Source organism: Pieris rapae, chromosome 1 (genome assembly GCF_905147795.1).
Source record: "Pieris rapae chromosome 1, ilPieRapa1.1, whole genome shotgun sequence".
Lineage (NCBI taxonomy): Eukaryota > Metazoa > Arthropoda > Insecta > Lepidoptera > Pieridae > Pieris > Pieris rapae.
Window position 1 is genome coordinate 5184737 of NC_059509.1, and position 27984 is coordinate 5212720.

Genomic DNA, 27984 nt, shown 5'->3' on the forward strand with positions numbered 1-27984 from the left:
ATTATCTGTGACCGCCGCGTCGCGCGCTCGTCTCTGCTGTTGCAGAAATGCCGGCAACTTAAATCTATTTGATGAATAGTGGCTAAGTGACAATCGTGTTTATTTGTAATTAGTGCACTGATATCCTCCTTCCGTGGGTAAGTTTTTGTATTCATGAAATATGTAACACCGTTAATGCGTTACGGTTAACTTGATATTCGATTCTTAAGCATTGATACATTTTCAATTACAAGTAATGTAGGACAGATTCACTTATATGGCTTGGTTCCTGGTGTTGTTTAATTGTTGCTAGGGTTTTTTGCAAACTGTGCGTGTTAGTTATTGAACATTTTCAAAATCCGTGCTGAAATCACGCTGCATAATGGATATGCTGTTTTTTGGTTGTAATCGTGTTTCCAAAGCATTTACGGAAATCGTTAAATATTACAAAGACTGAAGGTTATACATTTCAGAGGCATTATCAACACATGAGTCATTTTCATTGACTTTTATCAGCCAATACCTTATTTGTATTTTTATTTTAAGAAAACTTGAGTGAGTTTTATTTATTATAGGTATATCGCCGATAACAATTTTTCATTGTTGGTAGTTAGCCACTAAACATTCTTGTCTTCGTTTATTTATAATCTAATTAAAACAAGATATTTGTACGATCTGTGAATTTATTTACTGTTTGGTGAACTCTTTTAAAGAAGTTTTAATCAACATGTAAGATAATATATTCTTTTTAAAGTCGTAAATGAGGATAAGCATAATTTATGCAAATATCTTCTTTCTTACGATCTTATTTCGTTAGTATAAAAATATATTCCATAAATACCAAGTTGCGGAATTAAATTAATTGTATATTTTAAATAAGTGAACTCCAAACAGGTATAAAGTATTGCAGTAAGATGTATACGTAACTAGTATACACCGAAATTACCTTATTATTATTGGATTTATTTGTAATCTTTGAACGAAATATAAACGGCGAACTGTAAACTAAAACACACACATAGGTACCTACCTAAACTACAGATTACCTTAAAAGCTTATAAAAAAAGAATTCCGGTAGTTGTGAATCACTCAGTTTGACAAGGCATACCAAGTAATGTCGATAGTGGGAATAACAGAAATACCTGGGCAACTTTTATTCAAAGCTTTAAATATCTTGAGTTCGATTCCCGAATAAACGAACTATGTATTTGGTAAAGCATAGAAGGTCAATTGATTATAAAACCCGCCAGTTATACTTCACAATAATATAGATTCTTACCTGCTACAGACTAGACATATTCTAATTTCAAATGTCATAGACAAAATAAATTTTATCCCACGCTCGCTATTAAAAAACGATCATTATCTTGAAATACAATTGTATACACGGCTCATTTTATACAGCCTCTTTAAACAGACAAGTTCTTTGTATCAGTTGTATTGTTTTTCCATTTTCCCATAACGATTTTCTATGTAAGATTCAAGTCTCACTATTGTTTTACACGACACACTGAACCAAACAATTTATAGGTATTGTATTTGCGATTAGAAATATAAACGTTAAGTTAATGGACATCCACACTTTGAGAATTTTAACTTATTTCATTAACATGCTTGTTTTTATAGAGTACCGAGAGTTTTTTACGCCGGCTTTTTCTCTCGGCCAACACCCTCTGTCTTCTTTGCCAAAGAGTAGGAATGCCAACAGGTTCAAATTTAATGACGTGGAATAAGTGATATCATGATTATCTTATGTTCCAAATTTTTTTTTAACACGGAAGTCAAAATGAATTGTCGCAGTCCAAATAGACTATTTACTTCTTTACATTATCTCGGATATATTTGTTATAGAAATTAGGAAAAACTTAATAAAATTACACGAAGTACAAATTTTCTTCTGGCTTTATTCTTATGTTGTACATTGTTATTTTAAACATATTAAAAGACAACGGAAGAACACCTAAGTGGTAGTTAGCGTGCATTGTGTCTTCCGTAACTAATTGTCAAAGTGCGACATCACTCATGCGCACTGAATTTTCACAAAACGACGCCATCAACACTAAATCTTGAAACCGTAACAAAAACTCATCTTGTTACAATACCCCGAAACTTTTTTTGTTCATAGCACCATATAATAGCTGTGCCCTGCGGTTTCACCCGAAAATAATTACGTCTGCTTTTATAACCTTCCAAAATAAATGCAGTTCATTTCATTCCAAACAAAGATTTTTTCTTCGATCGTATAAGCATATTAAAGTCGATCCATATTAAAGTCGTCGGAAGTAAAGTTGAATTTATTTTTATTACATATATATCAAGTCCTGTAATTGGGTATCCATTGCTATGATTGAGCATTCGTAACAACGTAGAACTATTCTGGTGAAATCTAAGCGTTGGTTCATATTTCTTGTAACCACTTGAAACTGCATAATTCGTGCATTGGTCGCGGTCGCATGAAATAGTTCGCCATCGATACGTCACGGTGTTGTCAATCAGAGCGATGCGCCTACACAATTGCAAGTTCGACCTCGAAGCTCTCATCTCCGATTTCACTTGTGAAATTGGTCAATGGAAATCATTTATTCCATTAAAATAAGGAATAAGTTGTTAGAGCCTTTCCTCAAATATCCCAGAATCAGTATGACTGTGTTGCCTATAATTATTATATAAATATTTCGATTGTATTCAATTTCAAATTCAAGTTATTTAATTTATTTGTTACATTCGGGTAGCTTGCATATATATTAAAGAAGACTATCCCTTGATAACAGATTTTTAAATGTGTTTTTAAGTAGGTTTTATGAGCACCTGACACACTCCGTACATTTTTATTTTACCTAAGAATAAATTAAGCGTGATATTCAGAATCGTGACTGCGACCGCCTGACTCCATCGTGCGTCGCTTCAAAGTTCAAATTTACTTTAAGATTCAGAATTAAGAGCGTTGTTAAGCTTAGCGCTAATACTTGTGTGTTAATATCGTACTGGATTTGGACAAAAGGGAGTCATAATTTCTTATTTTTTTAGACATACCGGTTTCACAAGGTGACTAGGGTTGAAATTAACGGCCAAAGGAATAGTCTATGTATATTATAACCATTTCTCTTTCATAACTATACTGTGGTTAGTCGTCAACTTCGTATGCGAAGTTACGTCTATGTTAAATGTGTTGGATTTTAGTTAATGAGTTATTGATATTATATCATATTTAAGTAGTTATTAAACTATAAGAAAAATAATTAATTATCTTTAAGTACTATAATGAATGATATCATAATTGACAGCTTGTATTTATTCAATAATTGTATGTACAATCCATTTGAAAAGTTACCTAATTAGGATAACATCCGCAAACTTCATACTTTATCTAAAATATAGAAAGATAGATTGGTTAATGATTCAGAGAGGGAGCAAAGCTTTGTGTGTCATGGTTTTTAATCCATATATCTTTATTTGTTGGATTATAGATTAACAAAGAGCTGCTACATGTAAAAATATAATAAAATATGAACATAAAAAGGTTCTATTAATAAATAATGCTACGTTTGCACTCATAAAGCTAAAGAACTTTGATTGAACGCGCAGGAGCAACTTTTTCGAATTGAAAAATATTTTTTGTGTTTGGAAAATCAATTTTCAGCGAAAAGTTGTAGGCTACGATCCATTGCTTTAGAGTTTATTGCCAGTACTTCTCTTCGGCAGTAAATGTAAAATTAGAAGCATTTAATGTATATTTCTTTTTTTTACGTTTATAAGAGTACATTATGTTACCTACGTGAATACATTATTTTTGAATTGATTTGATTCGCTTTTTTTATAAAAAAATGAATAGGAGGCTCCCGTGCGTTGCCGTTTTAAAATGACATTTACCCCTTTAAAAGTAATGAGGCTATATTGACTTAGATCCGTAACAAATTGCTTATTAGTACGTACGTAAGTACTTTCCAAAAATGCTATGTACCTACTTAATCATACTACGCAAATCACGTAAGATTAATTAAATAAATGATTCAATCGTCTAATGATCTAACATATTAAGTACAAAAATGTATATTTAACGATATCTTCGTTGATTTTCTTAATTTGTAGAGTAATTAGCGTTGATAAGGCAAATGACTTGGATAATAAAATTTTTTGATAGTCGAAATAATAGATAAAGCAGAGCGATGAAATATAAATTTTTACGTTTACGTTTAACGTTATTTCCAAACTAAACTATTATTAACAGGTTTAAATAATTCTTTAACAAACAGTATAAATACAAAAACAAGAACAGTTTAGGTAGTTTAATTCTCTTATAATTGGTATTTATGCAATGTAGTTAGAATTTCTTTCTTTTTTTGATTTTGTTAATTTTTTGGACTATCGCTTTATTTTATTATAGTACATTATGTTTCACATGAAAGATCGGAATCGTTTTAATGTTTTAAGATTAACGTCCATTGAGTTGTCATTTTGTGGTCCAAATAATAGTCCAAATAAAACAATACAATAATAATTAACTATTGGTGTTAAATTCCGATTCGTTCAGTCCACACAATTTCTTCATCCGTTGCAATTCAAGCAAAATTGCAAATATACACGTAATAAATAGAAAGAGCAAACGTGTATGTACATTAAGTAACCGAAAAATACTGTGTGTAAGAAAAGAACATTTTGTTTGTCTCTGTATATGATGATCTCGCCTGAATTCTATTTTCACAAAAATTAAGCTTCGCGCGGAGCGAGATTATACGCTTTGTTTATATCGGCTTGCTTCCTCTGTTACTTCCAATAATTCAGCGATACGGAATCCTACTTTTTTGAATGCCAGTTTGATATAATTACCAATTCCTAAAAGCTCGGCTACGTAAGTGCCTCGCGAGCCCTCTGGCATTTAGAGTGTCCACGGGTATCACTTATATCAGATGAGTCTCCTGCAAGTTTGCCTCTTGTTCTTTAAAAAAGGTTAAAGCGCCGATTTCGAAACCTTGAAATCGCGCCGTATGTAACTCATCAACCGCAAAAATTTTGAGATTTGAAAATCATCACACATCAGTGCGTAAAATCAACAGACTAAGTTTCCTACACAAATTTAATATATGGAGAACAAAGTGTATTAAACGCAAACAAAAACAAAGCATATGAAAACCCGTTTCGCAACACAATCTGCCAGGGCTATCCAGTTACAATAATCGTGTGTTTTTTACATTAAAAGCAATTTCAGTAAGTCTAACTTCAGAAACGTTTTATGTTGTGCACAGGTAATTTTTATGTCCCACAATATTATTTTAGGCTTACAATAATGTTTGCCTCAATAAGTAAATTAAGTGTTGCCTTGTATTAGGAACGTAAAAATTACATCTTAGTTTAGATTAGATTTTTAAACTGTGTAGAATATTTAAATGCACAATTAAATTTACTTTATTTCTGAATGCAAGTGTTACTGACTAACTAAAAAACTTTATTGTTTGACTCTTCGCTACCTAAACTTAACTGAAACTGAATTTTATCTAATTAAATAACGTAATTATGTTTTTTTTATAAAAATCCCTACATATTGTGTGCTTTAGTGTCTTTTGCTTGCATCAATAAAACTTGACGAATATCTTCACATGTTTAGTATGTAATAGGAATCTATTTTTCACAAACACCTAATTGTATAACCTGCAAATACCTGAACGAGATTGCTTATTAGGGTAATTCAGCGACATTGTTCATCGTACGTTTATGATTAATTTTATGTATACAGTGAAAAAAGTATATTTATACGATTTAAAAACCTCAACTGAAGAATATTTATGTTGTTGGCACAACCTAAGCTAAAGGTCATTCAGACAAGCATTAGCATTTTTCGTGACTCACTATTTTGACATTCAAATAATTAAGAAAGGAATGCGTTGCGAAACAATATACAATCGAATTATTGCAAAACTTGCTAACCTTATTACTTTTATAATAATCATATACACACATGAATTTATCTAAAACCCAGAAATCGCAATTTATTCCTGGAGGCTTTTTAGAGCCTACTTTTATACAGTTTACTTTTACAACACATGGTTTTCACACTATTAAATATTCCATTCTAAGAAAATATTGTAATAGGGCGATTTTTTGTGAGGTATATATTTATTGCGAAAATATCTTTATTACGCAAAGAAATGAAAATGTGCAATTCGGATCAATATTAATTACGCATTTAATTTTGTTCGTTTTTTGAATTCAGCTCCGTTTAAAAAATATAAAATCCATTTGACAAGAGTAAAGTGAGAGTGATTCAGCAAGGACAAATTAAAAAAAAACATCCAGCAAGGAGGTTTATCTTAAATACATGAAAACACGTGTAAAATGTCACGGTCAGCTTATTCTTGATCGTGACATTGTGATAATTGACGTTGCAGGTAACGTGGAAAGAATCCATAGTTGTGCTGAATATGAAGCCATACATATATATTAATACACGCGCTAAATCAATTTATAATGATTACGTTTTCGTTAATACGTGATTAATGTGCGATTAAAAAGTCAATACGTACATATTTTTACGGTATGTGTAGCAAGCACAGATATCTAAAGTAAATTCCTAATGTTGGTCTTACAAAGACGTTGAGTACAATTTCTCATTTATAAGTTATTCATAGATAAAAGGCAAAATAGTAAATAAATATGATTTAATTACATAGGTAATTTTTAGTTGAAAATTTAAATTACTTACTAGCAGTGCTCATCAGCTCAGTGTCGCTAATAAACTATAAATAACATATTAACACACAGTCTTGCAGATAACGTTATTTTGGCTGAAAAAGCCATTGTCCTATATGTTTAATAGTCATAAATCGCTTTTCGAAGTGGGTATGAGCAGTATTAGCCTGACTTAACAGGCGGTTCTTTACCCTAAGGTTGTAAGCTTGGACTCTGGCATAAATGGATCTTACTCTCTATGGTATCTCAGAAAAGAGATAGCGCGAATATTCTTAATACCTAAAACTCAACGTCGTCAGTTAGTCATAGAAGGCTCTTTGCTTATATAGACAAATTATCTATTTTAAATTTTTTTTAAAGGTTGTTAACAAATAGATACTCTATATGTTCTTACTGAACGATTCTTTATCAAACATTCAATAGTAGGTAAATACATGTATCGAGTGCATAATAAAAGTGCGCTTGCGATATTGTGAAAAAGATTTTATAGCAAAAAGCGTGACACACCGTTATCATTAATCGATTCAGAACGGGATAGCTCTGATAAATTAAATCGATTCTGTTTCACGCGTACATAACTGATTGTTATAGTTATACTCTGTTTAGATTTTTTCTTTTAATAGATTTTTTTGAGTATCATTCATATATTTATATATAATTTGTTATTGTCGGGTAAACGAATTGTTTATAAAATTTTATATATCACGTGTTAAAATTATATAATTAGTAAGTATTCATAACTAGTTCAATATAGTATGTGGTATTTTTTTACGATTAAAGGTAGTGCAAGATGTTTCTGTTACCAATGAATTCCATCAATAATTATTTTAAAAGGAATCATCTTCTCTGAGACAATATTTTAAAAATTCATCCGTCGCGTCATTGAACGCATGCGCGATACAGCTGACTTTTAGCGTCATACGATTATAATTTTGACTTTTGTTGAATAAGCCCACTATTTTGGCGTTGAAGAGATTGAGTATGTAAATATTTTTTCTAGCCAAGATAAAGAAGTGAATTTATCCAATATTTTAAATTATTTAAACTTCCAATACACTATTTCACACATAGTAGCAGTGAAATGTATTTTTTTTTTGTTGAAAAAAAAATCGTGAGATATATAAAGTCCCTGGACACGATGGCAGGGGAGTAGAGTAAAATATTACTAAAAAATAATAATTTAAATGCGAAAATAAACAAAAAGTAAAGAACCATCAACCTAACGTAACAAATACAATTAATAAACAGATGGGCATACAATTCTATAGAAATTTAATTATAGTTATCGTTGGTTTATTGAACTTTTAGAAACTGGCTTCTCAAACGACATTGATAATAACCCATCGAACCTGTACTACCTTAAGAAGTCGAAACTTTCAACCAATCCAAATCCGTACAATCCTTGTCTTTCGCTATTCAATAGATACAAAATTATTTAGTCTATAGAACCAATATAAGTTAACTATAAAATACAAAAAGAATATTATTGATTCGTATTAACTTTGCCGATTGAACAGAACAGTCGTTATCGATAGACGAAAGCTATTATTTACCTTAATTGTGACTAGAAAGTGGTACTTTCTCGGTATTATGGCAGCAATTTTCAACTTCACGTTTATTTTGAAGAAGATTTCAACAATCGGAGTTATTGTCACGCTGTTATTTGTTTATGTTAAAGCGTAAAGTGTTATAAAATGCATAACTAACCGTTTTTTACGGTTACGATGGGCTAAACGGAATTGCAGTACATCTATAGGGAAATAGATTTATATAATTTCAAAATGAAACCCAAAGCAAATAGAAGAGGTAATTCTACTGGCTTTGGGAATCTCTGTGCTAGACAAATAGAATTTTAAAATCTTTTCAAGTAGGTAGTCTTTGTAAACTTAAATTAATTAGAAATGTTTTCTTTATATGCGACCTATTAAATAATAGTTTACGAAAAGAAATGGTTTTTTAATAAAACAGTTTTCATAAAAGATTTTTGCTAATAGTCAAACGTAGATTATCGTAATAATACGACGTTATTATAAAACGTCTGTGGTGTTTTGCGGTAAACTTATTGTCGGCGTTGACTTAAGTAATAAATAAGAAACTAATAGTACTGGTAATAAACATAGAATTATACAGATTTGAACTATTTATGTACACTATGACCCTGGTTAACTTAGACTTAACTTCGCAAAGAAGATTATGCGCTATAAGGCTTCGTGTCTGAATACAAATCTTTGAGAACATAAGAAGATAATATACTTAAAAGTACTTTGTTTATAGCATAGCATAACAAACAAAAAAGTAAAATCGTCTTCGGTTATTGTATACCATACAAGATCATATCGGATAAATCAATGATATTGATATTGAAATGAAATTTAATAATTAAAGAAATAAGGTGTTGGACGATAAACTTTTGTCATAAAGTATTTTTATGTATGTTTCAACAGTGTTAGAATGTTTATTAATGTTATATGACAGCAATACAGCACTGTTTTGCCCTTAATCATCCATTATTATCTATATCTATACTAATATTATAAAGAGGAAAGGTTTGATTTTTTGTTTGTTTGTATGAATTGAATAGGCTCCGAAACTACTTGGCAGATTTGAAAAATTCTTTCACTGTTGGAAAGCTACATCATTCCTGAGTGACATAGGCTATATTTCATTTTCAAAAAAAATAGGCATCCTTACTAAAATTACGATAACATTAACATTTGTTTATTATTTGATACAATTCTAACAGATGGCGCTGAGTTAAAGGTAGTTTAGTTTAGGTCCGTGTCGTGGTACCAACGTTTCACATAACGTTTCTCCTACGGTTTCCCTTGATTAATTTACTACTATGTAATATAACAAAAACCTTAGCCACAGCAACGCTTGGCCGAGTCTGCTAGTTGTAAATAATAGTGACACCTGGCCAAGTCATTTGTAGCAATGAACTTACAAAACTCGATTAGGAATATAGCTTAATCATCACTTGTAAAAGCCTGACTCACGCTTTTTGTACGTATATTATTACTGCTAATTTTATTTTTTCTAGAAATAGTTTATTCCTCATTCTTACTGTATCATGTTCATAGTTTTCAAAAGTGTCGAGTACTCCGTGTCAGAAATAAAAGAAGACATTTTAAAAGCATCCAAGACTCGAATTAATAACGAATATCATTGGTGATCTAACCAGTTTTGTGAATTTGTACACGTTTTTTCTTTCTTCTACAATAAAGTTCGTAAAGTTCCCTAACCTCTATTTGTATACGAATGGCGACAATTTCGGATACTTTTTGCTACAGTAGCAAGTATTTAATTTTATTCTAGAGCTATCCTATAGTTTTAAATATGCTACGGAACGCTGCTCAGTTTTTACATACTAAATGGTAATAACTATTTGTTTACTATTCGATTGCACATAGGTATTGTTTATCAATATTATTACATTTTATTTACAAAACTATATCCTTAATTCTCTAATACGACTCTCGTACGTCAAAATCCAATACATGAGTTTCTTAAAGAGGTTGCATATTATTGGCATTTACTCTATAGCTTAAAATATCGAGGTATGATTCAGAAATGTTACGTTCTAAAATTAGTACTCATTTACATGTATAATGGGGCTTCTAAACGGGCCATGTTTTGCTGCAATTGATGGCTGCACTATTGGCAATTAATTGTCCGGCCATCACAAAAATGTTTTAATGCAGATGATGGCCGAGCAATCTATGGCCGGGCCATGTGTTGCAATATGTCAGCAATAGTATGGCCCATGATGCAGACTCCTAAACGGGCCACACATACCGGCAACAATGGCTGATGAAATCACACTTGTCGCAGCAGCTTATATTAATTTTAAAAGAACAGAAAAAGAAGAGATTAAGGATTCGACCTTATTTAAATAGGCGTGAAACTGTAGACAATTTGAGTCTAGCAGTAATAAGCTTTGATAATAAATTATTCAAGAACTTGGCTAGAATTTCAAAAGGCAACTTTGACTTTCTCTTAAACAAAATTGGACCAAAAATAAAAAGAAATGATACAAACATGAGAACAGCAATACCTGTTTCATCGCCATCACGAGATTTGCGATAACTCTACGGTTTTTGGCAACAGGAGATTCATTTAAAAGTTTTATGTACCTGTTCCGAGTGTTAGATTTCAACTTTTATACAAGAGGTGTGTACAGCTATTATAGAAGGATTAAAATAATACATCAAGGTAAGTTAACATAGGTTTATTAAATATGTTACGCATAGGTAGTAACTATTATGTACTTTTTAAATTTAATAATAATAGGTATCTAGTAGCAGCATATTCGTTTTTATTTTCGCCAGCATCGCGTATAATAATTTGAGCCTTTTAGTACGTGGTTTTGGAGTAGTATCGACGGCTTCCAAAGTGTCGGTTGTTTCTGATTCTACGACTTCACGTGGGTCAGCACTGATGTCAGTATGTAGTTTCAGTCGCCTGTGAATGCATAAAATTTTTAGTATATCTTTAAGCCTTTCAGATGCCGTCAGGAGTAACAGAATGGAAACAAGTTGCAAAAGATTTCGAGGGAAGAAGTTCAATTTATCAATCGATATATAACATACGTAATACAGAGATATGTACATTTATAATGACTAAAATATTTTATTAAAGATACTTACGTTAGAAGTTTTCATTTTCACTATGTAATCCTATATTCGTGGTATTTTGAGTAAAGAGAAACGATATCGCATCTTAAGCAAACCACTTTACTGTTTTACCGCCAGCACTACCACTTTCCTTCTTTTTCTCCTCATTATTTGCGTAAGTTCTTAGGCTTCTGAATTTTTTGTAAGCCTCGTTACTTGTTATGCCAAACTTTTCAGCGATTTCATTCCATGCATCTTTTTTAGAATTTCCATCTTTTTATGAGCCGGTTTTTATATCCCACAACTCGGGGTGCAAATGTATTTCTTCAATAAAATCAGTAATTGTCTTGTTAGACCAGTAACCATTTTTACGTAGTTGTCAAAATCCAGCTGATCGCAAAACACAGAATATAGCAACAGGCACACTTCACTCATAGCAAACTTCATGTCGCGTAGAAAAGGATACACTATGCCATAACAAAGAGAGTGACTGAAACAACAATAGAACTGGCTGTGCAATATTGCAGTTGAATTCGATAGCCTAGCGATCGTTCGGCAACCCATCGGGGCCATATCGGCCATAAGTGGCTACACAAAACATGTTTGGCTATATGGCCGGGACATTACTGCAACATTGCATAGTGTGGCTGACATTGTTTGCAATGTTGCCGGGCCATGTGTTGCAGCCATCAATTGCAGCAAAACATGGCCCGTTTAGAAGCGCCATAAGGTCTAGAATGGTATCTATGATCTAATTGTACTGCGAATGTGTCGAGATTTTGTATTGTTAGGTACATACAATAGCTATAGAGGAACGTGCCTTTCTGCGCGTTATGAAAGTAAATACGCATATTAATGTAATATAAACATTACAATGTGTATTATTGATATTACAAATTACATGTTTCATGTGTAATTTAATCGATACGAGCGCGGCAAGTTTGTGTAACATGCAGATATTAATTACTCTCGTTTGTGCAATGTAAATCAAATTATAGCGGGTCAGATGAGCAAAAGCCTCGCTTAGAAAACGTTGATTAATTCGGTAATCAACATATTGATTTTTGCATATTTACCATCTGTGTGTGATGTAAAACTTGGTAGATGAGTACTCGGTAAATTGTAGGTAGTAACTTGGTACCAGGGTTGATAGCTTGATACCAGGGGTGGTAGCTTTTCTTTTTCTTTGACATTTGGATCATTTTAGAAAAATCAATACCACGGATTTACCTCAATCCCTTGGATCACTTTCTAATAGCAGGTTACTATCGATCGCTTTCAAACAACTTACAATAATATGCTTAGTTAAGCACAAACGGCTTTAGACTATTGATTTTGCTATTTCCCGTGTAATAAATATAGATCAGAATATGAAACAACGGTCGCTGTTCGTGACAATGCGACAGTGAAAGTGTCGCCTTCATCCGTCCATCGGCACCGAGCTAGAGAGAAGTGCATGAAAATATTTTAATATGTGCATTACGTTATTGTATTTAGCACTAATTAAACAATGACGACACTGCCGTCTTGGGTGCGCGGGAGTCACCTGAATTCATAAGCCAATATAATCTAGCTAGAAGTTACGTCACTTGCGTATCAATTATTGTATTTATATATACATATATGTATTTATATTATAAATTACTCAAAAACGAATACATGTGTTGATGAGATTTGATAAGGAATATCAGAAGTGCAATATGACGTTTTATTTTGTGATGATGTATTATTTTATTGCTTTAAAATATTTTGACAATAGACCGAAACTCATTTCAATGTCAAACATGTCACGGAAGTATTATAAATTACAAAATAATTTGAGCAATAAAAATATTATGGTAATTTTAATGAGGCTTTGTAAATATTGCTATTCACGTTACGATTACGATACCCATCAAACAAAACTGACACCAATTGCCAATACAAAGTGTACTCCGATTACATCAGATACAGGCTGTCGAGTATAACTTGGCCGTTCTGAGGCGCCGCTTACACTGTGTTTGTTACTAAATTTATTTTCGCTAAGGTCTTCAAAATAATATATTGGTGTAAGTTAATATGTAATGTAGGTTATTTAAGTAAGTTTTTAAATGGTTCTGTTTGTTAAATTGATAACCAAACGACGCTTGCAAGACGACCAAACGTTGAGAATTATTAATATTTGTCTTTTTACCACATGCCAACTTACACTTGGCAAACTGTATATTAGCACAACGTCTTTCTCACACAGGTGACACCTTTGCCCGTTCTCAATTTACGAACAATACTTTATATGAACTCGAAACGCGAGAACTAGGAAGTTGCAACTCAATACAGTAACCTCATAATTAGGTTTCCTTGTGACAGTTAAGTGCCACTTCATGCATGATTACTCTGTGGAACAGATCTTTGATTTAGATAAACTGTTGATCGATATTTAAGAATAAAAAAACTTTTAAAACTCCTCACGCATCACAGGACATGGTTAAATAATATATAAGTAGTTTTAAGTATAACGATAAAACTAATTAATGATGATTTACCCAATCCAAATTGCTAACACTAGATATTTTAGTGAATTGTGCAAAAATTAAAATAGTGAAAAAAAATGAAAACAAACACATAAAACATGTTACTTTCTTTTCCTTTGTGTAAATAAGGGTATTATGATACTATATAATTATTTGGTATAAGTAATACATATAATTAAATTATTAAAAACAAAATCAATTTAACCTGACATTCCCTACGCTCTCGATCAACAAAAAATTTCGCTTATTAGTAAGAATATGTAAAGAACATATTTAAATATATAGAGAAATTTAGTGTAAAAAACAATTATTGTAATTTGAAACGAGACGAATTTGTTTTTAATTATGATTTAAATAATTATTCAGAAAAATGTTTTAATAAATAACTTCTTTAGTTATTAAAGTTTTAATGACGCATCATTGAGTTAAGCTACCCTAGACACATGCCGCCACGACCTTTTTGGAAGCCATATAAAGGATGACATAGGTTTAGATGGCGATGCAGGCTAGTCCAAGTGGACGTTCGATAACTGGAACCGACCTACCCCGACCTAAAGGTCCCAAAATACAGTTTTATCATTTATTTTTGAAATAATTATATTATCTATGTTCCTCGTTGATAGAGTACATTTAAGGCGAGAAGGTAGTACTTAATCATAATGCAACAAAATAGTTATAAATATGATTCATTGCAAACTAATAAAGTGATAAATAAAACATCAAACTTAAGTAGAGAGTAGATGAACTTGTTTTTGTTTTTAAATTTATATGTGTGTACGTAACACGTACACACATACGTAACACGTACACATATAAATTTAAAAATTAACAATGCAAACAGGGTGTAAAACTCATAATTCATCAAAATGTTTAGATAATCACCTCGTTAAGGCGCCACAAATTAAAACTATTTACATTACCATAATATGACCGTTTAAAGACCACACAATAAAAGCAACAAACTTTCATAACGGTGTACAATAAATCTGTAATATTTGATTGTGCCTTTGTCTGTATTTGTGCCAAGGTCTGTCTCTCCAAAAACCATCAATATACCGGTTGTATATTAGTTTATGTTGGAAAGCGTAACAAACACACATTCGCATTTATGTTATATGTATCACATTTCCATGTTGCACCGATGCATGAATTTCCGGTGTCCTTTGTTTGACAAATCATAAGGTAGAAACGAAGGCGTGGCTCGCAATAAATTAGTAGACACAGATCAATGAACTAGAGACAAAATTCATAACGTTCATTTTTAATCAATCTTCATGCTTAAAATTTACCTAATATGGTTTTATTCATACGGCAACCGTGTGACAATGATATTATTGGATATCGTGAACATTATTAACTAATGTGTAAATAGCACGCACAGAGTAAAGCATAATTTTAATCCATATTTAGTTTCTAATTTGATAACACTTTCTCTTTTTAAGGATTTAAATTCTATAAGATTATTCTTACCAGAATAATTTTACGCGTCCGTCCGGACATTATTGCATAATGAATTCGAGTAAATTTATTAAAAACCTAATCCAAGGATTTAAAGTAAGGAAGGAAATGTTTATCCATAGTACTGTAATAAATCTATAAAATACTGAATTAGTGTAGTAGCCTACTATACTGTACTAGCAAGTTACCTTGGTAAATTCGCATTAGAAAAATATTATTTTTTTGGTATTTTTAATTCGTTTATATAATTTTTTTAAATATACCTATATAACTGGAAATACCGGACGTTATCGTGTTGCTTATTTCTACTCTACATTAATATTTTGCTTCGTTTGTACTTAGATAATAATATGATTTACCTGTGGTAGGCTTGTGGTTGTATTTAGTGCGACGTTCGGTATGATTAGGTGCGGTGAGATGACATTGAAAATTAGTTCAACGTAATGAACCTACTATTTATGCTTGCACGCATAATGAGCCTAGAAAATTGTCAAAAAAGCATCAGCGACTGGCCGCTGATCATCGGTTGTTCAGAATATCGCTGAATGTCGCCGCGATGTCCATTTTGGTACTAAATGTGAAAATTTAGTGGTAGTTGAATGTGTAAACTTCGCAGGCCAAATAAAAGCATTTAACGCTGTAATTTAAGCATTAATCGATATAATCTCCTCATCGGTGAGATACTATTCTACGCTATATTATCAATAAATTTTGAATATTTCACTCAACGAAACTAAATAAGGAAACTGAAATAATTTGAGTCAATTAAATTTAATCAAATTACGTTACACTATAAATATTTTATGTATCGATAATTTATGTTGTCACAAGTATTTTACATGAGTATTTTGATTATCTACAATATATTATTTGTAGATAATGAGGTACATGTCTGTCTTTTATGTTATATAATAATAGTCATTATAATATCCAGAATTTAGAATGTTCAGTGTATACTGTAATTTACGAAATAGTTACAAAAGTATTTCAGTCCTAATCATCTATTTATTCTTCCAACAAAAAATATTAATTATAATTACAAAAGTTTTTCGTCTGTTACGTAAAAGCGTAGACGCACATAACTTACTCTAAGTACTTCTTTATAAACTATATAAGATAAAAGTAATCCGAGCAATTTCCGAATTCATGCTGAATGCTTAAAAAGAGATGACATTGCTTTTCATTCAACAATTTCTGTGATATTACGTTTCTCCTTGTTTGTCACTGTATAGCCATCGTCTAGCACTAGAAAACTAGTACTAAAAAATATATCTATCAACTCAACTGTGAACACAGCGAAAACTTTTTGGTTTTTCAGATTTTATCAATGTGAGAGACATGAGAAGCGATATGGCGTACCGTGGGCTGTCGCAGCATGTTGAGCTGGACAGGGCTGCGGACCCTAGTGACCGGTATACCCTCCAGGACCTCATTGGTGAAGGCACCTATGGGGAGGTGTACAGTGCTCGCGATAAGAAATCCGGAAAACGTGTTGCTGTCAAGGTAATCCAATTAGAGTTCTTAAACTGTACAATATTTACATTGAAGTCATATTAAATTCGTATTAAATTACTATTATTGATTCCACAAACTACGTAATATTGGATAAGTACATTGAGGAAACAAATTAATGACTAATGACAATAGATCTACCACCGTCGATTTAACAAGTTTAACCTTTTAATTCGAGGTACCAAAATTTTAACATTTTTTTCTGACACAAATACAAGTTTGTTTAATGCCCTCTTTGAAGTTTTTAAAACGTTTCTGAACGTTGAACTAAGTTGAAAACATTCTTTATATCTTATAATATTATATTAAATAATTATCAAAAATACTGAAACCAAGTGACGTCTGTGTGTAATGAATAATACCAATGTATTGTTACAAGTGGCAAGTAGTTGCGTAGCAGATCTTATCTCACCGGAATCCGTGTCAAGGCCACTAAACAATTCGTAATTTACCTACATCTATATAGCCTTTGTGCCAATGGTCATTGTTGTCCTGCAATTGAATAAAATAACCTTAATCAATGTAACAAAAAATATGACATTGCTATTAGAATTTCTCAAGGTATACTTTTCGTTAGTAAATAATTGTATATATTCTAAATTTGGCAGATTCTGGAAAATATCGCTGAAAATATTGAAGAAATTGAAGAGGAGTTCCTAGTCTTTCGTGATCTCTCTAGTCACCCTAATATTCCAGAATTCTTCGGTTTGTTTTTGAAGCGTGGAATTTCATCGGAAGATGATCAAATATGGTTCGTCATGGAGGTTAGTTGTTTACTGACTGATATAATTATTAATTCAAAACTATACGCCTAATGACTACTTCCTACTTCATATATAAAATATGTGAAGCGTGTAGTTTGAATTCTTGAAAAACAATATTTGGAATTTAGTGGTATGATATACTTATATAAACTATTTATTTATTCTAGCTTTGTACTGGAGGTTCAGTAACTGACTTAAGCGCCGGAATGCGAGCAAGAGCTTCAAGTCTTACCGAACCACAGCTTGCCTATGTTTTGCGTGGAACTGTACGGGCACTTACACATCTACACGCGCATAGGTGCATGCATCGTGACGTCAAAGGACACAACATTCTTTTAACCGAAAATGCTGAAGTCAAACTTGTCGATTTTGGAGTATCGTCTCACTTGGCCGCTACAATAGCAAGACGAAATACTTCAGTTGGAACTCCATATTGGATGGCACCCGAAGTACGTAATAAAAACAAATACAAATATATATATTTGTATATAAATTCCATTAAGCACAATATGATAGAAATCTTAACATATATTTACAGTCGGTCAAGCTGGCCACAATATCAATAAATAATTTCCTCAAGTTCATATATTTCTCTTTTTCAGGTGATAGCATGTGAACAACAGTTAGATCAATCTTATGACTGTAGATGTGATGTATGGTCAGTTGGGATTACGGCTATTGAATTAGCCGAAGGCGAACCACCACTATCTGGCCTACATCCAATGAGAGCATTATTTCAAATTCCTAGAAATCCACCACCGAGTTTGTCCCATCCAGAACATTTTTCTCCTCAACTTGCGGATTTTATTTCAGAATGCTTAGTCAAAGATATGAATCAAAGGCCGTTTGCGCGTGAATTATTAGAGCACCCATTACTATTGGCTGTTAGTAGTTTTGAAGACAATGTAAGTATGCTCCTATTAATTTGGAATGTTGAAATCTATATTTATTCAGTAACCACTTCATATATTTAATTGACATTACTTCATAGATTCGTAAAGAACTTCAAGCTGAAATAAAAAGACAGCGAGCTGAAGGTCGGAACTGTCGAGCTCCTGAAGCGACGACGAAACGAGGAAAACTTAAATCCCATCGTAAAGCTAAAGCAGAAAAAATGTATACCGATGATCTCGCTACTCTCGAAGTTCTTACTGAAGGAGCTATTGTGGAACAACTTCAAAAGAGATATGCTCAAAACCAAATCTATACCTATATTGGAGATATTTTGGTGGCTGTAAATCCTTTTACAGATATTGGAATTTATACCATTAGGGTGCGTATAAAATGCAACTAAACATTGCGGAAAAACTTCAAACTAAATTTTTACCAATTATGTTTTAGACTCAAGAATTGTATCAAGGAAGTTGTCGGTCCGATAACCCACCCCATATTTACGCAGTTGCTGATGCAGCTCACCAAGCTTTGATGCATCAAAAGCAAAACCAAGCTATTGTTATATCTGGAGAAAGTGGAGCAGGGAAAACTGAATCTGCAAACCTCATATTAAAACAGCTAGTGTATCTATCAAAAGTTAGTAGTGCTTTTATATACTCTCAAATACTTCTTACTAATTTAAAAATATTGTTTAATCTGACAATTGTGTTGTTATAGACGCAAAGTGGAAATTTACAAGACAAAATCTTGCAAGTAAATCCAATAATGGAAGCGTTTGGAAACGCACGAACTGGAATTAATGCTAATAGTTCACGGTTTGGAAAATACTTAGATCTCAATATGATGAAAGTTGGCAAAATATCCGGAGCTAGAATAACCGTGTATTTACTTGAACAATCTCGAGTTGTTCATCAAGCATTGTGAGTAAATATTTGTCAATACTTTTTGTTACAATATGAATATTATTGTATTCAATATATTCGCGTGATTTTCAGAGGTGAAAGCAATTTTCACGTTTTCTACTATCTGTACGATGGTCTTGAAAGTGAGGGTCGCTGGAGGAAGTTTTACCTCGATGAACAATTAAAGTCGAGACATCGATATTTACAACCACTTTCCGTTGCTCATCGCGAACATAACGTTTACCGATGGAGACAATTAAATCAAGCTTTTAAGGTTAATACTAAATGTATACGAAATTAAACAATATTAAAAAATAGATATACTGTTCCAAACACGTTTATGTGGCAAATATTTATAATTTTAGGTGGTGGGATTTCACGAAGATGAAGTACAAGTATTATACAAAATGCTGGCGGCAATATTGCACTTGGGAGATATAGAGTTCGCTGAAACTGCAGAAGATAATTCGGATAATAGGGCAACTATTATTGACACTGCGCCATTACATAGGGGTCAGTTACATTCATATAAACAACTATTCTATGTTGTGATTGTATGAAAGTTTTGAATTTTGTCTTGCTTTTTAGCGTCATGTTTATTGGGGGTTGAAACCGTCGACCTTAGAGACTGTTTGACAAGCAGCAGTGTAGTAACGAGAGGAGAGACAATAAACCGATATTGTTCACCGGTGGAGGCGGCTGTAGCCAGAGATGCGACCGCCAGGGGTCTGTATGCCAGAGCCTTTGATAGAATCGTCGAGAGAATTAATGCTCTGTTAACTCATAATCGTCCACAGAGGTATGTAATAGAAGAACTTTAGTTTTATAGAGAGGAGCCTGGCGGTGGATTTGTTAGACATAAGCTACGCCATTTGAGTAATGTATTTCAAGAGCAATATTTATGATTTTTACAGTAATGATCAACTATCTATTGGTATCCTGGATATCTTTGGATTTGAAAACTTTACAAGAAATTCATTTGAACAGTTGTGTATCAACGTCGCAAATGAGCAAATCCAGTATTACTTCAATCAACATATATTTACTTGGGAACAGCAGGAATACATGGCTGAAGGGGTCCCCGTTGATCTTGTAGAGTTTTCAGACAACAGACCCGTTTTAGACATGCTGCTTTCACGACCTATGGGACTACTTGCTCTTTTGGATGAAGAGAGCCGATTTCCACGGTCAACAGACCGAAGTCTCATAGGTAACTACAAAGTTTGAATGTTAAAAAAAAACAATTGCAAAATTAATTGATAATATCTGTTTATTGTTTATTGTCTTGTTAGTACTAGTAGTACATAAAATCTGTTCATAAGTTTTAAGTTCCTATTTCTATATACTTTCTTAATTTCTCAACAATTGTTCTTTGATTTTTTTAGAAAAGTTTCACCGAAACATTAAGAGTAAATTCTATGTTCGTCCGAAATCAGATGCCATATGTTTTGCGATTCACCATTTCGCTGGACGTGTTGTGTACCAGGCTGATGGCTTCCTGGAGAAAAACAGGAACTTTTTACCTCCAGAAGTGGTCCAATTAATGCGACAGAGTCAGTACGATGTGATAAGATTTCTTTTCCAGTGTCCCATAACAAAAACGGGCAATCTCTACTCACCCTTGCAAGGCGATTTAGATTCCAGAACATTGGATGGACCCACATCAGGAGATTTTCGGGTAAGTCTGTGCGTCTTATGAAATATATTTATTATAAATCTAGAATTATGAAAAAATAACCTAACCTAATTAGCAATAAAATAAAATTATGTTGAGATTTACTTAAGGACATATTGTATTGTAGGACAATTTGTTCAAATGGTTTTTCAGGATCGTTTCAACAGTCGAGGTCTCGCCTCACAATCACGCGCTCAGCAGACGGTAGCTACTTATTTCCGTTATTCTTTGATGGAACTTCTACAGAAAATGGTCAGTGGTACGCCTCAGTTCGTCAGGTGTTTAAAGCCAAATGATTCCCGATCGCCAAAACATTTCGATTCAGCGAAAATACTAAAACAATTGCGTTATACTGGAGTACTGGAAACCATAAGGATCAGACAGAATGGGTTTTCCCATAGATTGACATACGAAGATTTTATCAAAAGGTAAAATACAGATACTTAAAAACCTAGATTATATCGAGATAATTTTATTGACATATTTTAATTAAAAACTAATAATATTATTTTATAGATTGTCAAAAAACTCGTTATAATTATTTACAGATACGGCTTCTTAGCCTTTAGTTACAACGAGGAAGTAAAACCAAATCGCGATTCGTGTCGTCTACTTCTGATACGGCTTAGAATGGATGGTTGGGCGTTGGGTAAATCTAAGGTGTTCCTGAAATACTATCACGTTGAGACTTTAGCGAGAATTTATGAGGAACAGGTACGTTTAAAAACTATTTGTTTTTAGTCATCAATAATCGGGGTCATTGAACCCTGTTCATTCGACCGAGTCCAACTTGTCTGATTACTTTTAAAATGTGCAATCGGCTTCTACTAACGTATCGTAACTTAGTAGTCTTAAAATTAGGATTTTCTTGAGCTCGAAAAATAATACCTAAGTGAATTTATTTTCGTCCCTTTAAAACTAATATAAAGTTATGGAATTCAAACATTTCATTTCTACCATATAATCGGCTCATTTCATTTAAATAATATAATAAATTTAACAGATAAAAAAAGTGGTGCTCGTCCAAGCTCAAGTTCGCGGCTGGTTGGCCAGACAACGGTACCAACGTCTACGCGCTCAGATGGCGATATCAGCATTGACGTTGCAAAGACACGTGCGTGGCTGGCTCACGAGGAAGAGACTGGAGAAGGAACGACAAAAACTGCTTGCCAGGGAGTTCCAGAGAGAACAAGATAAATCGAGAAAACAAGAAAGAGGTAGAGAGATTAATTATTATTCAAAGTAATATAAAAATTGTACCGGCCTTATCCGATGTAGGACTTTCTAAGTGACTTGTAATTTGTCCTTGAATACGGCCCTAAAATATCCTAACCTAGACTCTAGCTAGAGAAAACATTAGACCAAATTAGCGAGAGAGTTTATATTATTTTATAATATGTTTAAATTATATTTGGAATCCTGTATATCTTTAAAATTACTTTATAGAGACAAACCAATACACGCACATGACATGAAATAAGATAATATTATAGGCTTAGTTTAGATAAAGGTGAGGGTATCAGTAAAGTACAGCTAAATATAAAAAATGAGTTGTTAAAAATTTCACCAAATCTTATTGTTGCGCCCGCCTGCTCAATATGCTATTGAATGACACCCAAATGTATGTTCTACACCATATACTTCGAAATTATTTAAGAAGTATATTGCAAAATTCATTCTGTAGTTATAATGTAGATTAATAGTACCACATGTATTTCTAAAAGGTTTGCTGAACAAAAACAAAGCCATGATGAAAGCGAAGGTGCTCAAACAGATGACGTCAGAGGAGAACAATAACATCAATAACAAGGAAAACATATCCGATAAGGCAGCAGTCGTCATACAAAGTTGTTAGTATCCTTAATCCTTATTTATTTTAAAAATTAAACGAAACTTTATGCATTTATATATTGATTGAATCTGGCATATTAAAAAAGAATGCAATTAATTATTAATATTATCAAAATAATAGCTTAAAAAATATACTTGATTTAGCTAAAGTCGTTAGTAAAAGAAATTTGAAAGAAATTATAAAAAAATATTTCAATTATAAATTCAGATTACCGCGGCTATAACACGCGAAGAAAGCTCAAAAAAGGTCAAGCTCCACCACCACCTAACCATGCTCCGCCAGCGCCACCTACACAAAAATTGTCTAACCACTCTGTACAAGAGAGAGCCGCTCAGCTTCAAATATTTGCGGAACGGGTAAGTTACTGACGTAGTTCGTAGATAGTAACCAAGATGGCGTTTAACACAATTACAAAATAAAACTTGCATATATGCCGTAGTTTGGCTATTGTACGATAAATGGTGTTATTAAGTGTATATGGTAAGTTGTCTTTGTCTGTTGGATATTGTAAAGATGACGCTTTTAACCATACAAAACCTTTAAACGTCTGCTGTCTTATTCATCGTTCACTCGTTATTGTGTGTTGGTGGGGCTGGGGAGACCCCCCCCCCACACACGACGCACCGGACTCGCGGTCATACCACACCGGGTGAGACCCCCGGTTGACCCGAGGGAAGTCCAGCGGGCCTGCGGACGAAGTCATTTGTGCGCGCTGATTTTCCGGCTGGAGAGCCTTTACACTAAACTTTTAATTTATGAAGCTATCGCAGTTTGTTGATTTTAGCAAAGATAGCGCTCTATATAATATTAATCATTTTTCTACGTCTAAGTTTCATGACTGACGTATTGTTGGCGTTATCGTTTCCTATTATTTTACAAAAAAATGTTGTTACCTCTACAAGTTACTGCACTGTTATATATTTATTATTATTCATATATTAGTACAGTATTTATTTACATTCTTATAACATTTATAGAAACAGTGTTAGATAATTTGGTTTTATCAAGGAATGTTTACCGTCTGTTTTCTGTCCGTTCGCTGTTTGTTAACTGCAATCGTCTTTTTTGTCGAGCCTTATTATATGTATTTTTTTATTTAAAATACATTATTAAAATGAAATAGACACGTTGTTTGGCTGCCCAATTATCCAATACGCATTTTAAGACCTCGCTTTTTAGTTAAGACAAAGTTAGTCTTTGGTTAAAATTATTTTTTTACTTTGAAGTTTGACTTACAAATGTATCAGAGTTCTGACCCATATCCGGAACTTTGACTTATAATCTTTAAAAGTTTCTTAAATATAGAAAGAATAAATAAATAATAATTAAAAATAGTCAATTTATACATTTTTAGATCCATAACAGAAACCAGGAAATCCACAAGAATTTACGTAGGAACAAATCGGGAATTCGCTTGTCAGACATTCGAAAACCACCAGAAGAGTACCGTCCGCCTCCAGGATTTACCTTGGTCCCAGCGATTATCAGAGGACAACCATCTCACCTAGAAATAGACGCTAGCAGACTCTCAAGGTAACTTCTATAAACAAACTCCTGAAATACCTACTTACTGGATATCTGTCGAAATTTCCACGATTCCATCTATAAATATTGTTTTCTTTAAGTTTTAATGTTTTAACATTATATATGTATTATATATATAATGGGCCTTTGCCAAAAAAGGGCACACAGATGCACCAGAATTAGATTAATATGAAAATTTGTTTAAATGTATATAAAATATGTAATGTATCTGAATAAAGGCTATTATTATTATTATTATTATGTATTATATATACCTTTTCTATTGTTAGCATGTTCTTGATTAGTTAAATATAATTTAAGCAAGCTGTAGAAATATAAAATTGATCATGAAATAAATATTGGTGGTATACTATATGATAAGTATCTGAACACATTTACATATATTAGCTTTATAATTAACGTTTTAATAAAGTAATGTTCTGGATATTTTTATTACATATAAGCTTTTCGTTTTGCTCCTACTGAGCTTCGTTTGGTTCTTCTGAAACTACTTCTTTCGACGATTCGTCACGAAATTAAATAAATAGCAGCGCGACTAGCAAAGATAGAGAAGAATTATATAGAAATATATGTACAAAATATCTATGTAAAATATAGTATCTGTTCGAGTTATACTCCATAGATTATAAGTATATATATATATTAAATATAATTACAAGAATTTACATTCTTGAGTTTTCTCAGTGATTATCACCAGTTCATCTTGCTTGTATTAATGTCCTAAAATTAAAAACGACATAAATATTATTTTAGCCGATAGCGTATCAACCGGCGCTATTTGGTATAAAAACTATAAAAAAATAATAATATTGCAATGTCCTGGTAAAATTTAAAGTACGTCCTGATTTGGGCATCACATTGATATATGATATAACACACATGCTTGTTCACGCTGCCATTTCTGGAATCAGTCCATCACCAGAGTTCTTAATGAGTTCTGGTATACCCTGGAATAATGAGTATTATGATGAAGAAAATAACAAAAAGCCATTTAAGCCTAAGAGGTTAGTTAGTAGATATTTAAAACATTCCCTTGTTTTATGTTCGTAGGGTAAACAATAATAGTTCAGTAACGCTACAACTCTATATGGGTCTTACCTCAGATGGCATGTTTATATTGCTTTACCATAGTAATATTGCTTTTGAAGCTAAAAAATCATAGATTTATCGGGTCTGGACGCGATCAGCCATATAAAGCCGTATGATCCAAAACAATTTTACTTTATTTATATATATAACTCTTAAATCTGAATTTAAGAAAAAATACGTAAAATAGAGTCTAGGAAATAGTTGAGTAAGATGAATTGATATCCAAAAAGTGGTATTTTTTAACAGTCCTTCAATGTACCCACAATGAATCAGATGGGCGTCTTAGTGCGGAAACTGAGTCCACAGTACTACATACAACAATAATTTAAATTTCATATAAATATTATTATTCCAGGTCAAGCAATCACAGAGTCGCTGAAGACAGGCCTCTTCAAAGCAACCATAATAGACAATTGTCGTGTAATAGACAGTGTGGTGGTCTTGTCAGGTATGACGATAATGACGTAAAATTCTATTGGCCTTAATTAATATTATTTTTAACTCGCATGCCACAGTAAGGATGATTCTGAGTATGGGTATGAGTTTAATGACACTTTAGGTGCTTATCCGTTTTTTATTACATTGTCTTGCTAATAACAAACCTCATATAAGAAAAATCAAGTTAAGCTCGTTAACGGATTCAAACACAATTTATAGTATTATTTATTTTTATTGAATAAAATGTAGTCTGCTACAAATTTTAAGTGTTAAGACACTTTCATACTGAAGAGCTTTTTAGCAGTACTCGAAAGGTCAATAATACAAAATGTTCGTGGTTAAATCCGTTAATTTAAATGTGTAGTAATCACGTTAGCTAGAAACATTGTTACGAAATATTGCCTTATGATGGATTATCGACATTTAGAAGGAAATTTTCTTTTATCTGATAATCAACCTGAAAACGATGGAATAGTTTTACTAATTAAATTTTGATAATCAAAGTATTTCAATTTGATTAACCATTAGTTAACACGATAATTAGTATCCATTTGTATTTTTTGTAGACAGCTATTCACAAACTCTAAGCGTGTCACGTAAAACACCAAATCCATTACTTAAACATTAATTTAAACTTTAAAGGCGTTAAATTAAATTTTAAATGACTTTCATTCAGAGGAAAAGTTGGTATAATAAAAAGTAATTACGCCAACCTTTCGACACTTATCTCAGGAGCTCTACGGCTCATGCATAAATTACCAGAAAGTAGGTTACCTCCGCGATGTTCTTGTAAAATAATTTTTAATAAATACCTAGTTTATGAGGTTTTAAAGGCGAATATATGTTTTGTGCATTCATGGTCGGCAGTCGGTCCTCAGAGGAAAGTCCCTCGTGGCAGTCGGATTTTGTATCATAGACTGTGTCTTGACATTATACGTATATTAAGCTAACTACATACGTGATGTTTCCCAACAAATGATTAGTCACAAACAATACACACGCAATTCATTATATTATAGTCATGCAAGAGACTAACCACGGTTGGGAATCGATATCACTTGTATTTTTGTCTTGTATTAGTATTCACCTGCTAATAGATGTTTTCCTTATACACGTATTGCTTTGCACATTTATCACTCTATTTTGTAATGCACACAAATTAGCAGAATACTTATGTTTATTTACTTCATCGTTTCAGTAATAAAATAATAGAGCTGGTGAAAAAGTCACAAAAATCTGAACCACCTCCACGGCAAGTATACAGTCCAGCTTACGACCCAGAATCTGATTTGCGTAAGATTCTTAGAAATTCCCCAGAGATGCTAGCAAAACCAATCTTCAGTTCTGACGACGACTACGGACCGTTTCGCTTCAAGCAACTTCTACGACCGACGGTTGGACCCACTGAAAGCCTTCGCAAGAGGAAAGTAAAAAACTCGGGCCAAAACCCCTGGCTCTCGGACAGTTCACAAGATAGTAATAGCTCCAAAGAGTTGTACAACAAACGGCGACCTCAAATAAGTATGGGAGTATATTACAATTAATTTACACTGGCTCTGACAGAGTATGCAAGAATGATCCTTTCCACCCATAATTTATACGAACTGCTAAATATAAGTTCAGAACTTTATTAACAATAATTATTTATATATGTGAAAGAGATTTAAACCATTTTTAGATAATTACATTACATTATTCAGTTACATATTTTGTCAGTTTTTAGGTTAATATAGAAAAATGGGTAGTAAATATTTTAAGTGTGAAAATTTTAAGAATCATTGTCTAAACACTTTATCTTGACTTGGTTACAAATGATTTATTAATATAGATACTTTTTAAGATAAAAAGCATTACCAAAGTATATTTTTAAATATGTTAATAAGTTATGTATAAGTTACGCCTTCTTATTTCAAAATATATTCTTTAATAAATAATTGAAATTTATAGAAAATCATTGACGAATTTTGTGATAATGTGCCAATGATTATTGTTAGTTTGTCTATTATTGTTAACATACTTTGAGTGTTTTGTTTGTGATGAATAGATCTTTGTTTTTTAAAACGAGTTTT

The 27984-nt window shown here is 32.5% G+C and overlaps 1 protein-coding gene and 1 long non-coding RNA gene across 6 annotated transcripts; one reads left to right on the forward strand and one right to left on the reverse strand.

The window, feature by feature from the left end:
• The first annotated feature begins 13 nt into the window (after positions 1-13).
• Positions 14-27976, forward strand: LOC110994931 (myosin-IIIb). 5 transcript variants are annotated; one of them, XM_045627930.1, is made up of 23 exons: positions 14-137; positions 16563-16747; positions 17365-17520; positions 17688-17969; positions 18123-18425; positions 18512-18793; positions 18862-19050; positions 19132-19334; positions 19410-19590; positions 19682-19829; positions 19905-20115; positions 20231-20526; positions 20702-20994; positions 21145-21419; positions 21540-21705; positions 21995-22208; positions 22716-22841; positions 23051-23199; positions 24198-24376; positions 25300-25392; positions 25833-25925; positions 25993-26013; positions 27114-27976. In XM_045627930.1, exons 2-23 carry the CDS (start codon positions 16583-16585, stop codon positions 27457-27459), a joined length of 4371 nt encoding a protein of 1456 aa, XP_045483886.1. In that variant the 5' UTR covers positions 14-137; positions 16563-16582; the 3' UTR covers positions 27460-27976. The 5 variants fall into 5 exon arrangements, with proteins under 5 accessions (XP_045483886.1, XP_045483999.1, XP_045483912.1 ...); XM_045628043.1 differs by having other exon boundaries at positions 25993-26036; positions 27114-27253; XM_045627956.1 differs by lacking the exon at positions 25993-26013.
• LOC123689150 lies at positions 10877-11540 on the reverse strand. The gene is made up of 2 exons (XR_006750190.1): positions 11310-11540; positions 10877-11124 (listed from the first exon to the last, which is right to left on the reverse strand). It is a non-coding gene; the product is annotated as an uncharacterized LOC123689150 (long non-coding RNA).
• Positions 27977-27984: the final 8 nt, after the last annotated feature.

Excerpts from the sequence above, each read along its gene's own strand:
- LOC110994931 (XM_045627930.1), top strand. The coding sequence starts at position 16,583 with ATGAGAAGCGATATGGCGTACCGTGGGCTGTCGCAGCATGTTGAGCTG. Across the intron at positions 17,970-18,122 it reads CATATTGGATGGCACCCGAA|GTGATAGCATGTGAACAACA; the intron begins GTACGTAATAAA and ends TCTCTTTTTCAG. Across the intron at positions 23,200-24,197 it reads TTCAAATATTTGCGGAACGG|ATCCATAACAGAAACCAGGA; the intron begins GTAAGTTACTGA and ends ATACATTTTTAG.